The 17,653-nt window shown below is 45.6% G+C and overlaps 1 protein-coding gene across 4 annotated transcripts in view; it reads right to left on the bottom strand.

Moving 5' to 3' along the window:
• Positions 1-2,331: 2,331 nt before the first annotated feature.
• MYO18B (myosin XVIIIB) overlaps positions 2,332-17,653 on the bottom strand; it is a 242,511-nt gene continuing 227,189 nt past the window's right edge. For all 4 annotated transcript variants that reach the window (XM_077160698.1, XM_077160699.1, XM_077160696.1 and 1 more), the window contains exons 41-42: positions 4,765-6,010; positions 2,332-2,520 (exon numbers count right to left, since the gene is read on the bottom strand). In XM_077160698.1, coding sequence (XP_077016813.1) covers positions 4,777-6,010 — 1,234 coding nt within the window. In that variant the 3' untranslated portion in view covers positions 2,332-2,520; positions 4,765-4,776. The remainder of the gene's footprint in view (positions 2,521-4,764; positions 6,011-17,653) is intronic.

Genomic DNA, 17,653 nt, shown 5'->3' with positions numbered 1-17,653 from the left:
ATACATACCTTCTCGAGGTACTGCTTCTGGCTGGGCTGATTTGGCAGTTTGATAAGCAGGGGGACAGATGTGATCTTCTAGGATATTAAATTGACTTTCCATGAGCCCCTTAAGGATTTTTGTTTACTGTTGAACAATGAGAAAAACTTTCCTGTTATTACTTGGATTTCACCTTTCTGGATAAATCACTGTACATCATCGAAGAATAATGGCAGGTGTCTTCCTTTACAAAACTGTACTTCATAAAATAATGTCCTATAAATTTTTAACAGGGAACTCACAAGATAATTTTATCTTTATTTTTCTTCAAAGTACTTCTCACCCTTTGACAGTCTATTTATTTTCTTGTTTATTGTCTGGCTCCTGAGCTAAGATGTTTGCTCCAGAAACACAGGGTCTCTGCCTTGGTTTCCATTGGAGCCTCAGTGCTGAGAACAGTGCCTGGAACTTGGAAGGTGCTCAACAAATATTGCTTGGATGAGTTATTCCTGCTGACACAGGAAGAGGAGCTCAGGGAGACTCACGGGCTCTAGGCCTTGAAGATGTCCTTGAAACTCTAAAACCAGGAAGGTGGTATGAGTTCTTTCCTGACTTTCATAATTACTCCTGTTTGTGGAACAAGCTGGGAGGTTGGGACATATTTATTTGACCATTACATGAAAAATAACTACCATTACTAATAAATAAAACATACTACTTATGTTTGCAAAGTATTATACACGCTCCCATCCTCAAGTCTCATTATTTCCTCATAGCCATTATTCCAATTGCTCACATGGGGAAACTGAGGCTCAGCAAGAGAAATGACTTGTCTGAGACTCACCCAACTCCCATTGTAGGAATCCCTGGGAGATTTTAGTGTATGGGCCCTTGACGTAGCCCATCCTCACCCTCTGCCCACATGTTGCTAAGTTTTTGGGTAGTGCCCTCTTTTTCTTTTTCTTTTTTTTAATGGGCAGGAATCGGGAATCGAACCCGGGTCTCCAGCATGGCAGGTGAGAACTCTGCCTGCTGAGCCACCGTGGCCTGCCTGGGTACTGCCCTCTTGCTTGGCAGGACCTGTGGCTCCCTGCAGACGACCCGGCCGCCCCCTCCACATCCCAGCTCTCTCCTGTGTGCTGGAATCCCTCCTGTCGGTGGGGGATGCTCCTCAAATAGCATTTGCCTTTAGACTCACCAGATGGGATAATATGCCTAATCAGAAAGAACAGAGCCCCTTGTTCCATGACATAGATACTCAGAGAGGCAGGAAGACAACAAGGTTTCCCAGGAAGGGCCTCCAATAAATTTCTAGCCTTCCTCCCCCTACGCGGCTCTTCCTTTCCCATTTCTGCCCACAGGCTCTGACAGATGGTCAGAGCTGAGATCTCTCCCTCTCGCTCTTACCTGTGATACAAATAGGACTTTGCTTCCCCTGGCAGGAGCTGTGGTTCCATCCTCCAGAGGGGTCCTGGGGAAGGAGGCCGATCTCAAGTAGGACACAAAGTCTGTGCCAGTGGGAATTTAGACAGAGGCAGCAGCGCTACCTAAACATGGGCATAAGCTAGTTTCCTCCTTGGTATGATGGGGTGATAAGCATATTTACCTTGCAGGACTTTCTGTAAAGTTGCAGTGAGATGTGACATGCAAAAGGCTCAAAGCATGGCAGCCAGCAGAGAGTCTGTGCTCAGTAAACATGAGCAGATATTTTCGTTATTACTAGTACTACAAGGATGTCTGAAGAAGCAGGTATACAAACTATGGAGTTTGAAGGTGTACACATGTGGTTTAGGTTACATGTGTGGATTTAAGTACGTGCCTAGAAGGCTGTGTAGGTGAGTGTACAGGAACTGTAACTGAGGATGTCCTCAGGTTCTTGGGTGTGATATGGGCATACATTTGCAGAAATGTTTATATGTCATTGCATACACATGTATACAGGGTGTGTGGGTTCGTTGATTTGTTCACTGGTTCATTCATTCATTCACAGAGTTTCTTGAATGCTTGCACATACTTATGTACATATGTGCATGTAAGTAAACAGATAAGGAAAATATGATAGAGGTAAATACGGGGATTAAGGGGGCATGGAGAAGTAGGATTCATTTTACCTTGATGCAGCAGGGAAGACTTCCTGAAGGAGGTGACACTTGTGCTGTGACTGCCCAGGCAGAGAGAATGAAGAAGGCCATGTATGTAGTCACTTAGGCTGAAAAAACAGTAGTATGTACCTGATACTACAAGCAGTTTGGTTTGAACCCATTCCTCAGAACCCCTCTACCCCAGCTACCCTCTACCTGCAACCCCCCAGGTCCCAGGTAACATGGTCACAGAACAGATAGAAGGCACAGATGCCAAAGAGCCAACACTTTATTTTGCAACCGCATGGGCTACATCACTGCTGGGCCCATCTCTCCTCTTGAGGGGGACCTTGCTGGCTGGCTCTGGGGCTGAGGGCACCTAGGGAGGCCTGGTCAGTCTCTCTCTCTCTGAACGGTGGTGGCGTCAGGTAAGCTTCAAGAGCAGCTGGGTCTCAGGAGGCTGGAAATGAACATAGGTCAGAGCTGATGAAGGGGACAAAGGAAGGAGAAGTTTTGATGGGCAGTTTGGAAAGGGTTGAAGAGTCTGGAATCCTAGATTCCCAGAGGCCATTATAGTACAGACTCCATTGAGAGAAACAAAGAAGAGTAAGCTGCAGGAGGGAAACCAGTGGAGGGAAACTTGGGACCAATATCTGGAAGGACCAACATTTCCAAGGGAAAGGCATCCTGATGCTTTATTCCCTCTGCTGTGGGCCAGGCTTTGTACCATGGATTCACACGTTCACAGCGAACTCACAGGGCTACTCTAGGGACTTGGCATTATCATCCCATTTTCCAGCTGAGGATGTGCTGGCTCAGGGGAGGTTGCACTGTTTGTCCAAGGCCTCCTGGCTAGCTAAGGGGAAGAGCCAACCTTTGATTTGGGGTCTGTTTCCAAAGCCCACGAACACACGTGCATTGCAATGTGGTCAGTGGGGCTGTCTTGCTTAGTTCAAGATACTAGCAGGGAAATAAAGGGCCGGAGAAATTTTAGGCAGCTGCTCTCTTCTTACAGTAACCATCCTTGAAAAAGAGCCTTTCTCAGGGAGGGGAGGGAGAGTTGAGTTAAACAAAAAAAAGTGGCAGAGACAAGATGTTCCACGAAGACTTCTGTTAAAGACTGCTCCCCTTATGGACGTGTGCCCTTTACTTGGCCTTTGAAACTGCTTTCTCTGTCCCCGAGAGCATAATAATGTAAATGAATATCGGATCTTTACTCTGTAATTGAGAGCAGACAGAAGGGCCATGTTAAGTCAAATTAATTTGCTCTGATACAGTCCAAGCCTGTCTCCGCGGAAGGGGGAATGATTTTTTGATGGGCTGAGGGTGGCTCTTGAAGGATCAGGTCTGCACAAGTGGAGGTTGGGTGGCTCGTTTTGGTCAAGGAGGCCTTTTGAAGGACTGCTTGGGGCTGCACCTTGGAGAACAGAGCATGCTAAGCCTCAAGCTGCCGTGACACTAAGGTCTGGTAACTGGGAGATTTATGAAGGCTGGGGGCTCCTGGGCTGAGGGTTTGCATAAAGTCTGAACTTGGAGGGACTGTCTGCTCCTCTTCTCCTGTTCAGCCTACGGGGTTTTGCATTTCAGTCTAGAGCCACGAAGGGGAGCGCTTAATGCCAGTGAGGTGTGGAAGTGCCCCACAGGGGTCACAGGTGGCCAGCCCTGCCTCGGGACAAAGTATGGGAACTGGGAGTCAGGATGTCTGCGCAGACGAGCTGGTGACCTTCACAAGGCTGCTCTGGGACTTGGCCTCCCCATCTGTCCACTGGTGGGACTGAAGCCTGCACCTTCCAATGCCCCTTCAGATTTACGGTTCTAAGGTCTGCTTTAATTTGGGGGTCAATGGGGACAACTGTTTTAAAGCTCCAGCTCAATCAACGCAGCTCTAATCTGACCCATGAAGATGCTTAGCATATGCACACATGGAAAAGTTATGTAGATAAAAATGTAGATTCTGGAAATTTGAATCCTAGTTCTGCCTGGTGGATTTGGAGGGAATGTCTTAACTGTGCCAATCCTCAATTTGTCAACTTGCAAAACAGGAATAAGTAATACTAATCACCTTTTGAGTACTAAAGGTGAGTATTAAATGACTGCCTGATACACGCAATAAATAGAAGCCAATGCATACAAGAAATTAATTTCTCTGCCTGCCTTTATCGCAGAGATGTGGCAGGATTAGGCATGGGACTAGGGGAGAGCATTGCTGCCATCTCGCCTTGGCACTGGCCTTCCCTCCCCGCGGGCCTCAGTTTCTCTCTCTCTCTCTCTCTATATATATACATAGTCAAGCACTGGTCTCCACAATATTTAAGGCCTCCCCTACTTTGCCTTTTGTGGCTCTCTGATACCAATACAAATGTTTGGTCATTATGCGAACAGAATGCTTTATAGCTCCTCCAGTCCTAGGTGGAATGGTCGGCTGGAACCAACAACACAAAACAAGACAAGGGGGGAACTTTTAAAAGTCCAGCGTCTTCCTTGTCCCACGGGACCCTCTTGCTGTCTGACGTGTCTGTATTTTCAAATGTGAAGGCTCCTGATAAGCTTTGTTTCCTGTTACACGTTATTTCAGCTAAAACCTTCTAAACAGCCTAGTCCCTAGAGAAATCAGTTATGGCATTCAATGCAGTCGCCGCAAGCCCCTGGTATCCTTCAGGCTCCCACACTGGGGACGCCCGCCTTGTTCTCCTGTTCCTCTTACCTCGGCCGGCTCCTACTTTGGGAGGTATTTCTTCATGATGCTCTCCACGTCCTCCTTTCTCCCGGCCCCGGGCTCTCTGTTCTCCGGGGACGCGCGCTCGTCCCCATCACCCTCCAGCCTCGGGGGTCTGGGGCGGCTCTTGATGCTGTCGGCACTTTTGAAGGACACGACGGAGCTGGAGGATGAGGACGAGTCGGAGAGGTGAGCTGGGTCCTCCCTGGGCTCCGGGCTCTTTTTCAGAATGGTCTTGATCCCCGAGAGAAAGGAACGATCGGCCTCTTCCGTCTCGAAGTGGAGGTTCGAAGGCAGCGGAGCGTCTTGTGCATCCTTGGAAGCCGCGGCGGAGGAAGAAGAAGTGTCCAGCTTCCGGATGGCCGGGAGGAAGTCGGCGAAATCCACTTTGGTCTTGCGTTTGTAGCTGAGGCCGGGGCGCGTCCAGCCGAACGGGTCACTGCCGTGAGGCTCCTCCAGCAGGTGGGCGAACCGGCGGTTCTGGAAGACCAGCGGCTCCTTGCCTAGGTCGGGACAGCCTGCGTCGTCCAGGGAGGACTCCAGACACCGCCTCCGAGGAAGCAGCGAGGGCGACAGGAGCCCGTCCCTGGAGGGGCTGGGCGAGCTCAGTCTCCTGCCAGGGTCTGGTCCCGATTCCAAGAGGGACTCACAGGAACTGAACCGCGTCTTAAGCTTCTCGGGCGGGGGCGTTGTGGTCTCCAGGCTATCAGAAGAGATGCATCTCAGGCTGGCCGACCGCAGAAGGCCTGTGGATGGCCCGGGCACGCCCTCTGCTTCCGGCGGAGGTGTCACCCCAGACCTCAGGGCGAGGGCCCCGTCGTCACTGCGAGCCCTGCCTCTCCTCAGTGCCGAGGCCCCGGTGGTCTGGTAAATGGGCAGCGTGGGCCAGTCCTCCAGGCACAGGGCCGAGCCCTGCCCGCTCTGAGCCCTCTTCCTCCGGAGCCCTTCCACGAACTCTGAGAGTGCCGCTGAAGGACTGGGCAGCTTCTCCCTGGACAGTGGCGATGCGTCTCTACTCCTAGAGGATGAGGAGGAAGAGAGCGCTCCTGACCGCTCCAGGGGCTTTCTCTGGACGCCCAGCCCTTCGCCATCCCCCAAATGGCAGGACTTTTGTCGGTGGAGCGAGAGGGAAGATGCAGACTTGTCTCCTGGGGTCCTGCTGTGGACGTCCCGGCCTCCGCTCAGCGCCGAGGCTGGCCGGGTCTGCTCGGTGTCCCCAGCCTCTTTGTTCATCCTATGCGAAGAAGAAAAATGCAGTCAGTGGAAATTGTGCAATTCAGGCGATTTGCGCAATTGGTGTGAGAGCCACTAAGCACAGGCACTAATATTACTTTTCTTGGGAGGCGCCATCCATACTGCACTCTCAAATGAACCGTATGATTTAATGTGCAAATTCAAGCCATGTAAATGATTTCTTGTTGCTTTATGAAATGCAATTTCTGTCTATAATTAAACCTGGCTAAGTATGTTTGAGCAAATTAAAATGCGGCTAGGATGGATGACTTAGATTTATGAGGCGTTGTATCTGACACGATAGGACCTACCATTTTGGGCCTTCTATGAAATAAGTAATTTGGTCTTGCAGACTCAAGAGGGACCTTTGGAGGGTTATTTGGGTTTTTAGGGTCGACCCCAGAAGACAGTTTCAACAAACAGGAGTTCTGATTGTCAATGACCCATATATGCATCTCAATATGCGTGTTCCATGATTCCCTGATTATTTCACAGGTTGGGGTTAAAATGTCCACCCCCTGCCAACCAAAAAGAGGGCAAGATTTACATGGAAATATCTTGAAGTGAGGACTACATACAAGAGGACAGACGGTTTCTATTCTGGGAATACACCAGGCTCGTCTTTTGTGCAGAGGGATTTTTGCAGCAGCTGAGCCAAAAACGCTCTTCCCCTGAAAAGTAGGAGGCTTGCAGTGAGGTGAAATTATAGACTGTAAAATTAAGGACATCATTTAAAGGAGAGAGACTGAGTCCGTCAACCTTTCCTTTAATAAATAAAATCTATTTGTCTCCCCTCTAAGGGAAGCTACCCCCTTTCCACCCACCAGCAACCTGATAATTTATGAAGGAAAAGGGGTGCCAAGTGTCAGAGTTTTGGCATTTCAGACAAAGCCAGGGGCTCAGACCTGGATAAAGGCTGAGTGCGGTGTCCAGGAAGGTTCTAGTAATTAGGCCCACATGTCTGCCTGCGTTGCTGCTGTAACTGTAATAACAGGGCCGATGGTAGGACTCAGCCTTCTCTACATAAAGGGTCATTGGGATTCTGGCGCATGGCCTTGAGGAAGGCGTCTTGTTCCTCACAGTGTGACATCGCCACCTCCACCATTCATCATACAGGATGGTTTAGAAGGAGAAGAACTGCCCACAAGGACCAAATGGACTCTTGCATCTGGGAAGGAAGCCAAGCCAAGGGCCCTTGGAGGCAATGTCCAGGAGAGAGGTGAGGGGAAAGAATGGGGGTGCATTTTCCAGGGAAGTGGGAAGAAACAGACATTGCCCTCCTGAGATTCCACCTTCTCTAAGCCTCTCTGCTGCGGGGCTGCCAAGAGCTCCCCAGATCCAGGACCAGAGCTGTGGGAGGCTGCCATGGCAATGCTGGGCCCTGTTGAAGGGTTTCATGAATGGCAGGGCAGACGGCTGGCTGTGCCCACCCACCTCTTCTTATTCCCTCTGCAGGAGCTGGGAAGGAGAGTCAAAGCCAAGGTTGGGGGACAGTGGTGGTGGTACCATACGAGCTACCTCCATTCTCCACTCTCCTCGCCACCCTCAGCCCTTCTTCTGGGTGGCAGACTCCCTACTCTCTCTCCAACATCGTCTCTTAGGAGCTGCTCTTTTGCTCACTCTGCTCCAACTACAAGGATCTCCTGGGACATGCCAAGCCCTTCCTGCTTCCAGACCTTTGAATTCGCTGTCTCTTTGCCTGAAGCACTTCTCCCCCTCCATACTCCCCAGGGTCACAGGGCCTGCTTCAGGGAGGGCAGGAGAATGAAAGAAAAGCCCTTGGCACCGAGTCTGGCATCTAATTACTCAAATAATGGTTAAGGGCTGCCTCCTGTCCCATCTCTTGGCTGTCGCCTTCCATCTCTGTCACAGGCTGGACAGAGGCAGGCAAAGGAACCGGTGTGCTCCTTTATGATTACCTGAAGGCGTGTTTGTTAGCATCATTGCTTTGGAATCGCTCCCCTAATACATGGCAAGACGTACTCACACTCTTTTCTTTTTTTCTCTTTTAATAAACAGCTTGGCGCTGCCAGGGGCACTGGGCTGCCACAGAGCTGACAAAAGTCATTTCCTTCCTGTCTGGGGCCCTGAAAGGAGGTGGGCATGATAGATGTGTCTCCGCGCTCAGGCTCATCCATCGACTGCCACGTGAGGATGGCAGCACCGAGGGATCCTTTACCTGAACCTCCCGGGACTCTGCTCACCTGCTTACCCCAGCATCTGCTGGCTGGCTGCAGATGCCAAGACAGAGAGCAAGGAAAGGGGGGGGAAGAGAAGTTGCAGAAAGAGAAGGAGGAGGAGTGAGGAGTGGAATAAGTAGAAAAAAAGAGGTGAACAAAGAGGAGGTGGAGAAATCATAGACCACAAGTCTGTCCTGTCAGGATCTTGCCTACTCTCCCTTCTGCATCCTCTGAGTTAGCACCTTACCTGGCAGGCAGGATGCTCAATAAGAGTTGATGAAATGAATCAAGGTAGATGCGGAAGAGGAAGTAGGTAGGATAAGAAAAGTGGAGAAAGGGAAAAGAGGAGCAGGAAGAAGAGGAGAAGGAGAATACAATGAGAGGAAGCAGCACAAATAAGAAAGAAGTTGAAGTGATAATGGGGGGGGGGGGGCGGAGGAGACAGAGGGAGAAGATAAAGACCAGTGATGGGGATGGAGGAGAAGGAAGAGGGAGACTGGAGGGCAAAGGCAAGTGCAAGAGAGGGGAGGGGCATGGATGCTGCGTAGGCCCACAGCTGAGGCTATGCCCTGCTCATCTTCAACAGGGCGATGGGAAAGGCTGGGGCAGTTGGTGGTCCTGGAGTGCGCTGGTGCCTTGGAGACTCAGCTGGTGGGATTTAGACAAGGGTGCAAGTCAGGCAGTGTAGACTCCTGGGGGAGGGCGGCAGAGGAGGGAGGAGGAAGGGCGGGGAGATGGAGAAGGGAGACAGAACAGGGGAGGAGGTGTCAAGGGAGGAAAGACAGAAGAACAAAAGAAGGAAGGAAGAGAAGGAAGAAAGGGAAGAATGGAGGTGGGGAGGGAGGGAGGGAGGAAGGAAGGAGGGAAGAAAGAAAAGAAAGTCACTCCTCCAGCTGAGGACATCCTCCTGGGTTTACCACTCAGTAACTCACCTACATCTCTGTGATTTCTATTTCCTGTGTGCATCACCCCTCAAGGTAAGAAATTCTTTGCATCTGCTCCTTTCTGAGTAGAGACAGGCAGAGTTTAATCTGAATATAGATTCTCTCTGGCAGGCTGTGGGGTGGGGATCCCAGTTCTGCTGTCTCATTCCTTCGGACACTTCATTCACATCTTGTCTTCATCCTGCGGCCTGGGAAGGCTTTTTTTTTTTTCATCTGTCCCCACAGGAGAGCTTGGCTCTATTCTGAATGATGGATGGATGGCAGACAATCAAGATATCGCTGGGCCTGCCTCCCAGAGCCTTGGCCAGGGACAGCGATGATGGGTAGAAGACTCTTGGTGTTGCTGGGAGACAGGTGTGGACAAATGTGTGGGGGCCCTGTTATTCTCTGAGGAAAGACTCTAGAAGTATCTGGGGAAGTTCTTCTGCCTGCCTCTTAGGCCGAAAAAGATGAGGAGCCTGCTGAGATGAGGGGCCAGAGGGCATTTCCTGCCTCAAAGATGCCGGGCTGGTCCTTTAATCGAGTGGAGGGTGAGTCAGTGATCACCGCAGCTGCCACCCTGGCTGAGCACTTACTGTGTGCCAGGCACTGGACGGCAGGGATACAGGAGAGTAAGCTGACAAGCCTCCTGCTTCCTTTGAGCTGACTGCCAAGTTCATGTACCACGTGCATGGCTGCCCTGTGACGTAGGGGTTGTGACTTCTGGGGCAAAGTGAGGCCGGGTAAGCGCTTCAAGCACACTCAGCTAGGAAGTGGTACAGTTGGGCTTCCACTCCCAGGTTGGGTGACCCCAAAGCCAAGGCACACTTCTCTGTAATCTTTTCTTGGACCCCTGGATGTGATGCAAGGTTAAGACTGTTTCCTGTGTTAACCTCGCATGGATAACATATTTACAGCTTGGGCCTAGTCTGAGTCTGCTGTTCACCAGCCGTGTGGCCTTGGTATAGTCACCTAACCTCTCTGGGCCTCAGTTTCTTCAGCTGTAAAGTGGGGGAAATAAGATCACACTTGAATATTGTGGAGATAAGCATTCCATGAGGGCAGGGAATTTTGTCTGTTTTATTCAGTGTTACACCCCAGTGCCAAGGACAGTGACCCGACACATAGTAGGTGCTTAATAAACATGCGTTGGGTGAACGTGTGGCTATCCAGCCCTCTAGCACACTTATTCAATAAATAAGTATCCAGGGGCGGGCCGCGGTGGCTCAGCGGGCAAGAGTGCTTGCCTGCCGTGCCGGAGGACCCCGGTTCGATTCCCGGCCCCAGCCCATGTAAAAAAAAAACAAACAAACAAACAAAATATAATAAAACAAGAAAATGTTTAAAAAAAAAAAATAAAATAAATAAATAAATAAATAAGTATCCAATGAATGAGTGCAGCTTTAATGCCTGGCACATGGTGGGCGCCCAATAAATGTTTAACCAGCTTGAAGAAAAAGAGAGTATCTACGAGAATGATCACATACTGAGCATTTCAGTTTATGAAAGCTTATTAGGTCAATTAGGATATGAAAATTCAGAAATACTGGAATTTCTGCTCTTCCTAATAGGCTAGGCTATAAAGCCTGGGCTTCAGAGGCAGACAGGACTGAGTCCCAGACCCCAGCTCTGCATCTTCCTAGTCAGGCACCTGTGAAGCCCAAACTTGAACTTCGCAGCTGCAAGAGTGGGAGAGATCGTGTCCCGTCTTATGGCGCTGGGTTAGGGAGCAAGGAGGATGCGTGTGGGACACACAGTCAGTCCTCATGAGTGCTGGCCAGTTACCTCTCCACTTACCCCTCAGCCCTTCATGCAGGGCAAAGGATGCTGCAGTTAGACTTGCCATCTATTCCTTGTACTTTTCAAAACATTACTACTAACAAATAGATTTTTTTTTAAATTAGAGTTGTTGTAGGTATACTGAAAAATCATGCAGATACTATAGAGTTCCCATATACATCTGCCTAATATTAGCCTTGCATTATTGTGGTACCTTTGTTACAATTAATTGTATAATTAATATCCAACTATATATTATTATAGTTGCACTATTAATCATAGTTCATGGTTTACTTAGAGTCCACTGTGATTTATGTAGCCCTAAGGTCTTTTTAAAATTGTATTCTACTAACATTTACACAACCTAAAATTTCCCCTTTCAACCACATTCAAATATGTAATTACACTCACAATGTTGTGCCACCATCACTGCCATCCACTGCCACAACATCCACCACCCCAAATAGAAACTCTGTAGAATTTAAGCATTAATGCTCTATTCTCTACCACTCTCTCAGTCCCTAATAACTGATATTCTAGTTTCTGACTCTATGAATTTGCTTATTCTACTTATTTCATATCTTTGAGATCAAACAATGTTTGCCTTTTTTGCGTCTGGCTTATTTCACTCAACATGATGTCTTCAAAGTTCATCCATATTGTTGTATGCATCAAAACTTCATTTCTTTTTTTTTTTTTCTTTTGTGTGCGTGGTCTGGAAATCGAATCCAGGTCTTCCACATGAAAGGCAAGTATTCTAACCACTACACTACCTGTTCATTCCTTTTTATAGTTAATATCTCATTGTGTGTGTGTGTGTGTGTATTTTAAAATCTTATACTTGCCATATATTACTTGTTCATTTCAAAACATTATTAGTATAAATATATGTTTAAAAATAATCTTAATCCTTGTTTGTTTGTTTTTCTGAAATGCCTCCTTTCATTGGGGCTAGAGCAGTTCCCAGATTGAGGCAGAAGTTCAAGAATAAACCATCCCTATGTAAGAGCCTGTTCTGAGAAGCATGGAAAAAAGATGTGGTTAGTTCAGCCTCAGAATGAGCCAGCTGCTGCCACAGCTTCCCCTGCTCGGATATATCCCGTTTCCTGCTGGGATATCTCATGAAGGTGGCTCCATCATTTTACCTCTAGTGCCTACCACAATAGTAGATGTTCCATGAGAATTGGTTGAGAATTTTGCATACATCATCTCATCAAGATCAGAACCATCATCCCATCCTGCAGATGAGAAAATTGAGGCTATTAGAAACCACTTGCTCAAGGTCCTACTGCTAAGAGGCAGGGCTTAGATTTTAACCCTGGCTGGCCAGAACTGAAGCCCAGGCTCTTTCCTTCCACCACGTCACCCACCTGCCTTGTAGATGGCAGAACGTCAGGAAGCAGAAAACACCTGAGTGGAGCCTTCAAGCAGTTGAACTCACATCTATACGTACATATTTTTCAAAATCCACAGAAATGTAATGAATAAGAAAAGTGGGCTCTGGGTTAAGAAAATGCTGGTTTCACTGGCGTTAGCCATAATCACACAGTGAAAAACATAATTCCCAGGTCTGAGTCTGGGCAGAGTCTGGACCAGCTATATCTACAGGAAACTCGAGGCTCATTTAATGACACCATGAATCATCCACAAAGGCATGCTGTCACCCCCATTTTTCATCCACACTCTGAAATTAGAGAGGAAATTAAAAATGTACCAATGTTCTTTAATCCTGGTGAGGCCTGGAATGGGAAGGCAGATGTGCTTTTAAGATGGCCTGAAGGTTTTGTAACTCTGACAAAACCCTGGCAGCTGATGGTCAATAATAAAAGGTGACATGGTGCCCCTGACATATGTGTGATGTACGGGGGGTTGTGAGACACTTTTAAACCCCTGTGATCCTCAGGTAAATTCCACATAATAATAAAACCATGTGTTGAACCTTTAAGCTGTGTAGGTATTACTCATTTTTATCCTCACAACAGTCCCCTAAAGTAGATCCTATTGCAAACTTCCTGTTTCACAAATGAGGCTCAGAAAGAATACATAACTTGCCCCCCAACAAACGGAAGAACATGGGATTTAAACAGAACAACTAAACATCATGGCACTGCCTCCCAACTGTTCTGCTCCACTGCCCTTTAGTGTCTCTGTTGTACCATTTTGCAGATGAGAAAGCAGACTCAGAGAGGGGAACGTGCTTGCTCAGGAAACAGCAGGGCCGAGACCCTCACCTAGGACTGGCTGGCTATATGCCCTGCTAAGGCTGAGCTCATGGCAGAAGAGAGGTTTCCTTCTCCTCTTGAAGAACACACTGGAATTGTGGAGTTTGGATAAACCCATGTAGTAGAGTCAACAGTGCAAGAAGTTCCAGGTAAACGGCAAACCATGGACTCTAAGTGTAAGAGGAGAATGTATAGGGAGAGAATAGTAGGTGCTGGAGAAATCTGCACAGCTTTTCTGGAGAAAGTGGGTTTGAGTCTGCCTTGGAACGCTATAAAAAATCAATTTCATGAAGGGAAAAGGTAAGTGAGCTGTCCTAGTTGAAAACAGATCAAATAAACACAACAACCAAATATAATGGGCATCCTAAATAAGATCCTTCTTATTAAAAATGATAGCAATATATGACAATTTCAGGAAAATCTGGGCAATATGAATATGACAGGATAGCAGCTGATATTATGGAAACCTTAATATCTTAGGTGCAATAATGGCACAATGATTAGGAAATTGTACTTAGTCTGAGGAGAAAGACAGTAAACTAAGGAGAACTGTCATGCTGTTTTAAACTTACTTTCAAATGGTTTTGGCAATATAAAAAATATGTTTAAATATAGAGAGAAGTAGAGAAGGTGGTAAAGATAGAGATAAAGTCAATGTGGAAATATGCTAACAACTTTCAAATCAAGGTGGAGGCTAATAGAGTTGATGGTGCCCAGGTACCTCCAAAGGATGGAAAAAAAGAAAGAAGAAAGGAACGACAGGAGGGAGAGATACTTCACAAGTAATTCTGAAATACCGACCTAAGAACCACTGCACTGTATTAAGAAATTCAGACATTTTTACTCATCTTTCATCCTTCCATGCCCCCCAGGAAGCTTTTACATACCTCCTAGGCTGGGCTACAAGGCCCCCTTCAGACTCACAACCTTTGGGTTTCCCCATCTTTCTGTACATAATTGCTAATTTGCCTATCTGTATCTCTCAACTAGACTGTTTCCAATCTAGTTGAGATATTAGAAAAAAATACTGTATTTTTCTTCTATGCAAATCCCCAGCATCTAGAAGAGTGCAAGGAAAGTTTGTGCAATAGAAAGAATGAAGAAATGGAGGAGAAGAGAGATGAGAAAATATGAACATGCAGAAAGAACAAATAAAAGCCTCCATCTGTCTCACCTGGGCAGATTAATTCAGAATATTAATTCCGCTAACCCTACCTACTAATCAATCAAAGTGATTTATCTTGCCCGAAAAACAACAGATTTAAAATCAGCTTCCTATACAGAAGCAAGAGTGAATTTCCCATATCTATAAACCATGCCAAGAATTGCTTTCATTTCTGCAGAATTTTATCAACTTCTAGAATACCAGACTTGAGAATAAACTGGGATCTCATTGCTCTGAATTCCTCATTTGATACCTGGAGATACAAAAGAGTGGAAAAGAACTTCCCAGGCTGCACACTGTTGTGAAGAACTGGCTCTAAAACGCAAGTCTTCTAACTTGTGATGCAATTTCCACAATGTTTAGAAGGAACATAGTTCTGGATATGTAGAACTAAATGAATTAAAATGACCAATTCATTCATCACACTTGGATTTAACATTAAGTGAATTTTCAGTGCAAATCTTCATTTTCTATGCACAGCCACAGCCTCAGCTGAGTATGGTGCAATGAGAGTAGCCATACAGTCTCAGACTTATTCATAAAGGAACCCAGTTCCCCCTGAAAATGCAGTTTTAAGTGAATGGAAACTATCTATCCAGAATCATTTATTGAGTGACATAATGCCAGATATTGTTGAAACAGAGATGAATAATCCTTGCCTTCCATTAAGGAGCTTACACTCTAGAGGGGGAGGCAGATTCACCAAGTTATGACTGGAGGGAAATATGAGTGACTCTCTATACCATCTTAGGGGTGGAAGCTAAACAAGAGAAGTTTGCTCTGCAAAGAAAGTAAAAAGTTTGGTTCACATTCAGTTTCTAGACAGGACAGACTAGCTTGTACCAGAGCAAACCCCCACTGAGAAAAACCAGAAAAGATAGACTTAAATGCTAAAAGTCTTCTGGTATAAAGGCATCGGAAAGTCCCTAAAGCAGCTAGGACTCTAAGGGCTGCTTGGAGAGAAGAGAAAGCACGCTGAGATGGGTCTGACATTGTGTGTCATTTTCCCTTGTAATGTACTAATCCTGAAGATGAACTCATTGGAAGGAATTACCCTTTGAGATATCAAGACATATTCTATAATGCTACATTAATTAAAACAATATTCTATTATATTAGCTCAAGAATGGGTAAATAGAAAATGAAATAGAATATACTGCAGAAAAAAACTCACGTATGTGCGATCACTTAATTTATGGCAAGGTGATACTGTTGTGAAATGCGGACCATATTTTTTCTTTTGAAATGCATGCACCAGGCCAACTAGATAGGCATATGGGAAACAAAGAATTTTAACCACTACCTCACAACGTCAATAAATATCAGCTTCCGATGGACTGTCTATCGAGATATAAAAGGTAAATCAATACAGCCTCTAAAAGAAAACATAGGGGGATATTTTTATGCCTGGAGAGTAGGCAAATAATCCTTCAACAGGATGTAAAAAGAGAGAGAAAATTATAAGTGGACTACATTAAAATAAAAAACTTCTGCTCATCAAAACACACCATTAAGAAGAGAAAAGGTAAGCTACTAAAATCTTAGATGATATCTACAGTATATGTACTCAATAAAAATTTGTATCTAGAATATATAAAGAACTCCTACAACTCAGTTTAAAAAAAGAGAGAGACTGACAATCCAAGGGAAATAATTGGGACAAAAGACTTGATCAAGCACTTCACCTAAGGGGATATACAAAAGGGCATATAAGGGCTTTAAAAAGGGATATTTCTCAGGAAGTTGGAAGTTAAAACCAAAACGTGATACCCACTAGAATGGCTAAAACATTTTTTTCAATGACAACATTCAACATTGGGAAGAATGTGGAGCAACTGGGATGCTCATCCATTGCCAGTGGGGATGCAAAGAAGGAAAAATTTTTGACAGTATTTTTTAAAGCTGAAAATATGCCTGTGACCTAGCAATTCTACTTCTGGGATATACACTTAACAGAAATCTGAATATACATGCAACTAAGATGAATACAGTATTATTATTCATGATAGTACTAAACTGGAAATAGCATAAATGTCTATTAATAATAGAATAAATGATAATTGTATACTTGTTCACAAAATGGAATATTATAGATCAGGGTTTCTCAACAGTGTTATAATTGACAGTTAAGACTAGAAGATCCTTCCTGGTAGGGAAGTGTCCTTGCTTTGTAGGATGATAAGGAGCATCCCTGGCCTTTAACGCATTAGATGCCAGTAGCAACTGTCCCCCACACCCCCAGTCCTAACAACCAAACATTTCTGCAGACGTTGTCAAATATCCTGGGGGTGGAATTACTGACAGATGAGAGCCACCATTATGGACTACAGGGCAAGGAAGACAACTGAATTACCATCTCTATGCAACAATATGGATGAATCTCACTAAAACAATACTGAAAGACGGAAGCCATACACAAGAGTACATACTCTATGCTTCCATTTACACAGAGTTCAAAACCAGGCAATCTAATCTATGGTATTAGAATTCAGGATGGTGGTTACCTGTGAGAGGCCATGACTTGAATGGATACAAGAAGCCTTCAGATGTTAGAAAATTTCATGAAGATCCACTTTCCTGTACATATACTTTAATATCTTTGTTTACTAAAAGCTTAACTCAATTAGAGACTTACAGACTCTAAAACAATACTCTGAACCACCAATGATGAACCCAAATTGCTTTAAAAGCAAACCTGCAGCTAACTTAGGTGAAGTCTCAAATCTCCTGAAAGGTCAGTAGACTTATCCAAGATCTGGAGCTCTGGACAGGATAGAGCCCTCCTTCCTAGGGAAACCTGTCCAAGAGTCATGTCAGCCCTAAGGAGGAATTCTGTGTCCAGAGCCAGATTTCTTCACCTGATTTCACTTGCTCAGGCCTTGGCTCCATGGTTAATATGTTTGTACAGAACATAATCTGAGGTTTCAATTTCTACATCTTTTTCATTAAACTTCTGAACACTGATAAAACTAAAAAGAATCCTTGTATCCTAGGAACACATAAAACCAAATTCATGAGAGGCTCGTTCATTAAGTATATTCAGAATGGATTAAAATTATCCTGAGCTCTGGTCCTAAGAACCAGAGGCCAGAAAATAAATGTACTATTGAAATAAGATTAGCGGTAGATGCTTAACCTACTTTGAGAACAAGCTGTTTTTAACACTAAGTACCATCCATTCACATACACATAATTAATGAACTAATTACAACATGAGTCTTATCTAATCATTTAAGCAAGCCTCACGTGACCTATCCTTGGCTTCACTTCTGTAGTACAGTAATTGTATTTCCTTGAAAGCAATGCAACTTTATTTTAAAAACAACGCCCTGTAATTTAGACCTTTCTACAAATTCAAGCCAGCCTTATCCTAAA

The sequence above is a fragment of the Tamandua tetradactyla genome, chromosome 5 (genome assembly GCF_023851605.1).
Source record: "Tamandua tetradactyla isolate mTamTet1 chromosome 5, mTamTet1.pri, whole genome shotgun sequence".
Taxonomy (NCBI): Eukaryota; Metazoa; Chordata; class Mammalia; order Pilosa; family Myrmecophagidae; genus Tamandua; species Tamandua tetradactyla.
Note: the sequence above shows the minus strand (reverse complement) of the source record. Positions and strands in the feature narration are given on the sequence as shown.